Source organism: Lactuca sativa, chromosome 4 (genome assembly GCF_002870075.4).
Source record: "Lactuca sativa cultivar Salinas chromosome 4, Lsat_Salinas_v11, whole genome shotgun sequence".
Lineage (NCBI taxonomy): Eukaryota > Viridiplantae > Streptophyta > Magnoliopsida > Asterales > Asteraceae > Lactuca > Lactuca sativa.
In genome coordinates, this window is record NC_056626.2 from 264,527,697 (window position 1) to 264,534,223 (window position 6,527).

Consider the following 6,527-nt stretch of genomic DNA (forward strand, 5'->3'; position numbering starts at 1 on the left):
GAGTTGTATCCCTGAGAAAGGGTTCAGTCGACATTGATGATGATGATCCTTTGGATGGTTTCTTCTCCGTGATGGATTTGGTGACCTTGGAAGTTGTTTTGATCGGAGATGAAGATGCCATTGATGAAGGATTATGATAGCTTGAAGAACACAAGAACACAGAAAAGGTTTGGGAATTTTTGAGATTTTGAGCGCGTAAAGAGGTAAATGAGGGTTTAAGTGTGTTTATATAGGTGAACGAAATGGATCAGGTCATGAATGGGGATGTGATGGTTGCTTTTTGGAACGTGAAATCGTGGTGCGAATTTCAAGGAGGACGTGATAAGGATCCTCAGAAAGTTACTGTTATATAAACGTTTCATCTTAAAACCTTTGGACTTCCGGATAATTGATTCTGGACAGTTTGAGTACCAAAGTGTATCCTGGAATAGTGTGATTTTGAAGAAAAAGGTCTAGAATGCTTTTGAACTAAAAAAAAATTCATGAGTGAAACTTTGAGATTTCCGGAGCAGAATACTTTAAAAAAATTCAAGAGAAAGTAATTTTCAAGGATTCCAGAGAAGGTTTTGAGACAACATTCCAAAAAAGTAAAAAATCGAAGAAATGAGTTCCAGAACAAAATGAAGAAATATTTTGGAGCAAAGATTTTGAAAAATCCGGAGTCAAAGTCTTAAAAGTTAAAATCCCGGAGAAAAAGTTTGGGAATTATTTCTGAAGCATATTTTCCGATGTTCCGGAGCAAAGGATAGGAAGAGTTTATTACCATTCTAGATTTGAATTCCTTAGACACTTTTATGAAGTAAGTTCCGAGACAAGATTGTGACCAATGTGACTATATTGGTCTTTGAACTTCAAAATACTTGGGAGTTGTATGACTAAAACTCAAGTAGTGGTTAGAAATAAAGACAAGTAAAATGATCCTATGTATTCCAAGAGATAATAGTTCCGAGATGAAAAATATTTTTTGAGTTCGGAACCAATTTTCTATCTGATGTTTCCATCAGAGAGAGCAAGTCTCTTGAAAGAACTGAGTATCAGGCATCATCATACCCTTTTTGTTCAGAAAACTATTGAACTTGGTTTCGTCTAATGCCTTAGTAAAGACATCAACAATTTCATTGTCAGATGGAACAAAAATAAGTTCAATATTGCCATTTAAAACATGATCTATTATAAAATGGTACTATATATCGATGTGCTTCATCATGGAGTGCCGAATTGGATTGTGTTAAATTGCAATTACACTTCGAGAATCACAATAGATTGGAATGTGTTGAAAGCGGTAACCATAATCCAAGAGTTGAGATTTCATTCAGAGAACTTGAGAGGTACAACTAGAAGCATCAATGTATTCTGCTTCGGCTGTTGAGAGAGCAATGCAGTTGTGCTTCTTGGATGACCAACTAACCAATCGACCACCTAAAAATTGGCAGCCACCAGATGTGATTTTTCTGTCCAATTGAAGACCGCCATAGTTTGAATCTGAATATGCTTGAAGAAGAAAACTCTCATTTGCTGGGTACCAGATTCCAAGATTCTTTGTGCATTTGAGGTATCTAAACATTTGCTTAACAGCCAAAAGATGAGACATCTTTGGATTGACTTGAAATCTGGCACACAAACATGTTAAAAACATGATGTCTGGACGAATTGCTGTGAGATAGAGTACGGATCCAATCATTCCTCTGTACTTCTTTTCATCAACTACAACACCTGAAGGGTCCGAAAAGATTTTGTTTCCGAAACCCATGGTACCTTAGCTGAGGCCAAGTGTCCATTGAGTACTTTTTTAGGAGTTCTGAAATGTACTTCTCGTGGTGAATGAAAATTCCTCTGTTGGTCAGTTTGACTTGGAGACCAAGAAAGAAGCTTAATTCCTGATTCATACTCATTTGAAACCTATTGACCATTAACTTAGCAAAGTCAGCAACCATTGAAGAATCGGTGGATCCGAAAATGATATCGTCAACATAAATTTGGACCAACATGAGATGTTTTCCATTTGATGTATGAAATAGAGTGGGGTATAGAATTCCTCTTTGAAAGCCTGAACACTTGAGAAAGTCCGTGAGGGTCTCGTACCATGCGCGAGGAGCTTGCTTAAGGCCATAGACAACTTTTCGGAGTTTGTAGCAGTGGTTAGGATATGATAATTTTCAAAACTGGGAGGCTGTTGAAGATATACTTTAGTATCAAGTTCACCATTTAGAAAAGCACTTTTGACATCCATCTGGTATACCTTGAAGCCTTTATGAGTAGCATAAGCAAGGAAGATTCTGATAGCTTCAAGACTGCAATAGGAGCAAAGGTCTCATTGTAGTCAAGCCCTTCAATCTGTGTAAATCCTCTAGCTACCAATCTTGCTTTGTTTTGAATGATAACTCGTGCATCATCTAAATTATTTCGAAACACCCATCTAGTACCAACAAGGGGATGATTCTAAGGAGGAGGGACGAGAGTCCAGACTTCATGTCTATCAAAAATTGCCAATTCTTCTTGCATGGCTGTAATCCAATCAGCATGTTCAAGTGCTTCTTTGATGGATTTGGGTTCAACCATTGATATAAAGGCCGGGAAATGAAATTCATTTTGAATACTTGTGGCAGAACTAGTTTGTACACCACCGTTTTGGTTTCCGTCACTTGGTTTAGAGGATGATCCTTGGTCCAAACATGTAACCTTAGTAGTTCTTGTGCAGCAGACGATCCAATATCAACAATGGGGTTGTGTTGCTCCCCCTGAATAGTATGAACATTTGGATGATGCTCCCTCTGAACTTCTGAACAAGATAGGTTGACATCATCTTCAGGTGGGAATTCAAAGAAGTTTACATCATCATCGATGTTGATAGGATTGGAATGATCGAAATCAGCAACTGCATCTAGAAATCCATCCATATTTGATTGGAGAGAAGAGTGACCATTCTCCCCCTCAACCTAAGAAGGTTTGAATGGTTCAGAATCAAATGGAGGAAGACTAGGAGTAGGACCGAAGATGTTTTGGGAGACCGAAGCTTCGGATGTGGTTGGTCTTATTTGAGATTTCAAATCAAGAGCTGTTTCTGAGGGTTCGAAGAGGGTTTCAAAGTCAACTCCATGATGTGAGTTGTAACATGAGTTGGGCAAGAATTCCAAACGAAATTGTCATCAAAGGTCACATGAAATCTTTCTTCTATAACTCGAGTATGACGATTAAGTACTCGATATGCCTTTGATTTAGCAGAATAACCAAGAAAAATTGCTTCATTAGCTTTGGGTTGAAACTTTGTAAGCTGATCACGATTGTTTTTTGTGAAGCATGGGCATCCAAAGACGTGAAGAAAAGAGATGCTAGGCTTTCGACTATTCATGGATTCATACGGTGTCATGTTGAGGCGTCGATTGATCATGCTCCTATTCAGAGTAAAACATGTTGTAGAGACATGTTTAGCCTAAATATAGAGTGGAAGATTTTCAAAGTTGAGCATAGATTGAGCAACTTCAACAAGCATTCAGTTACGTCTTTCGACAACACCATTCTGTTGTGGAGTGTAAGGAGCATAGAAGTTGTGATCAATTCCTTTCTCAATGAGGAATTTCTCAATGGTTCTATTGCTGAATTCCAAACCGTTATCATTTTGGAGTCTTCTAACCGGAAGCTTGATGAGGACTTCTATTCCTTTGATGAAATTTATGAGTTCAGAGGCTGTTTCAGACTTTAGCCTAAGGAAGAAGACCCAAGTGAACATTGTAAAGTCAACAACAATCACAAGGATGTATTTCTTGTGATGAAGACTCTCTACAATTGAGGGTCCACCTAAGTCAATGTAAAGAAGTTCTAATGGTTCTAAGATTGATTTTTCAATGATGACAGGATGACCCTTCTTTGACTGCTTACCTCACTCACATGCAACACACAAGTGATCATTTTCGAATTTGAGGAGCGGTAGTCCTCTCACCATTTCACCAGACACAAGATCATTCATGTAGCGAAAGTTCAGATGAGCAAGCCTTCGGTGTCATAACCAGCTGACGTCAGGAAAAGCTTTGGAAAGAAGGCACAATTGAGGTTTGCCGATGATCATGTTGATCTCGAGCGGGTACATATTCTTGTTGCGATTTGGCTTAATCAAGCATTCTTTTCTTTCTTCAGTCATTACATAGCTATGTTTCTTTCAAAACTCACCACGTCGATTTAAGTCAGTAAGTTGAGCTACACTTATCAGGTTGTGCTTCAGGTCAGCTACGTAGGCTACATTTGAAATAGAGAAGTTTCCATTAGTGAGGATTCCATAACCACGAATTTGAGAGTTGGAGTCGTTGTCATATGTCACTTAACCAACATTAGGAGAAAGTTTGAGATCTCGAAGAAAGTCTTTCTACCCCGTCATGTGCATGGAGCAAGCACTATCAATATACCATATTGTCTCTTACTCCGAAGCACAAAGTGTCTGCAAAAATTAGTGAGATGTGGAGTTTTTAGGCACCAAGTTAGGTTTTGGGACAAGGTCACAGGTCTTGGGTTTTGGTAGTGACTTTTGAGCAACAGATGATTTGGAAGGTTTGTTCCTAGATTCCTTAGGAAACATACAAAAGGTCATGTTCCTTTGATCTATCCAGTAGTCATACTCAATGACATGAGATTTTGGAACAACTTTCTTCGGACTTTGAACTTTTGGAGTAGTAGTAACTACTGTATCTTTTGGAGTTGTAACATCTTTATGTGTTTTAACTTTCCAAACAAGGTTTAGTTTTGAATATTTTGGAAAAATTATTTTCATAACACTTTTAGCTTTGATTGATGGCATGTTTTGGTTCGTAGATTGAGGTTTAAAAATTGTACCATCAACTTTAGCAATGAAAACAGGTGAAACAGTCCGATGTGAGTTGTTTTGGACTGATTTGGTGGTAACACTAGACTTTTTTGGAATGGGACTGGCCACTTTCTTTTGTTCTACAGGACTGGGAGGATTGGAAGGCCTCTTGAGAATCTTAGTGGGTGTGAAGGAGTTTTGATTGGGAGTTGAAGAATGAAAATTCTGAGATATACTCTTTTGGGGGTTCTCAAGGAATCTAGAATTTTGTCTTGACTTAACTTCCTTTTTGAGAGCATTTTTGGCTTCTTGTTTAGGACTAATGACATCTTTTCGGTTCAATGCGGGTTTCTTTCTTTCGTTAGATGTTGACTTGGAGGTCTGACCATTTGAAGGATTGCCAAACTTGGGCTTGATGGGCACCAAGGTTGTTTTAGAGGTTACCTAGGAGTTTAAGAGGAGACATAACTTGTAGTTCCAAAGTTATCATCTAAGGATGCCCATGAAAACTCGGAAGTATTAGGTTCAGTTGTCATTGGAGGAATTTCCTCAACAACACAGTTTTTAGGAAGATTGTGTTTTGGAACATGATCTACACAATTTGAAACACTATGGTGGAATTCCATGGTCCGATTCAGGTCCAAGTTTGTTAGAGGCAGAAGTAGCATGGAATCAGGAGACTTGACAACTATAGGCTTAAACTCAAGAATCAAAGATGCAAAATGGTCGGAAGTCTTAGGAAGGGTGATAAGGGAGAAATAGGAGTATCTGAATGTTTGCGGTTCCGAACATCTCCCGTAAAAGTCAGGTTTTGTAACTCCTTCAAGGGAGTAGCTATTGGTTTCGGAGACTCACTTCCAAGACCAGGAGCTTTAGACCAAGGATGACACAAGTTATGTGTCATCCTTTGATTTGCTTCGAGCAAGTCAATAGAATTATGCAAAGCATCAATTTTGCCATTAAGATGTTTCTTATCCGAAATCAAAACATTTCTTTCAAAATAAGTGATTTCACATTTGTCTTTAAGAATGATACATTCATATTGTGACATTACAATTTCTCGCACTAAATACTAAATTTTTGATTTTTTATCCTCGAAACGTAACCTAAGATGACTCAATTCACAGTCCCTCTTCTCACTAGCTTCTATGGCTGACTCATAGGCTCTATAGACAGTGTTCATATCTGTTTGGATCTGGCTAGATAAGATTCACAAAGAGTCATATCAAAATTATTATCAGTAATCATAGATGTTACCTGCTGAACAATGCTTCGACCTGGAGGATCGTTGGTGGCCATGTAGTAGTAGTTTGGTTCAGTAACATTTTCTTCATCTTCATCTTCTGTCCCTAAAGACCAATAGCCTTCATCACACTCAATGGTTTGTCTCGCCATCAAACACATGTTTCTTCTAGTAGTCATATCATCATCATCTCCGGTTGACCAACATCCTTCCACATCTCTAGATTAAGTTGTGACAAATGCTTTTTCACTTTCAGGCATCTCTTGTGCTTTGTGGGCATAGTAAGTAGAGTCCTTGATTTTTAGTTTTTGTGGAATATCAGCCATACAATCTTTTGCAAAATGGTTTGCATGTCCACACTTATGACACACAATTTTTTGGTTTGTCTAATTTCGGAATTTGTTGAGGTTCCGGAGTGGAGTTGGGTTTAGAGATGTTTGGTTTGTTGGCCAGTACGTTTTCCAAAGTGGTTTGTTGTTGTGGAGCAGAGTA

At 38.3% G+C, this 6,527-nt stretch overlaps 1 protein-coding gene across 1 annotated transcript; it reads right to left on the reverse strand.

Moving 5' to 3' along the window:
• Nucleotides 1–1,312: 1,312 nt before the first annotated feature.
• Nucleotides 1,313–1,750, reverse strand: LOC128133619 (uncharacterized mitochondrial protein AtMg00810-like). The gene has a single exon (XM_052771128.1). It carries the CDS (start codon nucleotides 1,748–1,750, stop codon nucleotides 1,313–1,315), a length of 438 nt encoding a protein of 145 aa, XP_052627088.1.
• Nucleotides 1,751–6,527: the final 4,777 nt, after the last annotated feature.

What these genes read in the sequence shown, in the direction of transcription:
- LOC128133619 (XM_052771128.1), bottom strand. Translation starts at nt 1,750, where the DNA reads ATGGGTTTCGGAAACAAAATCTTTTCGGACCCTTCAGGTGTTGTAGTT.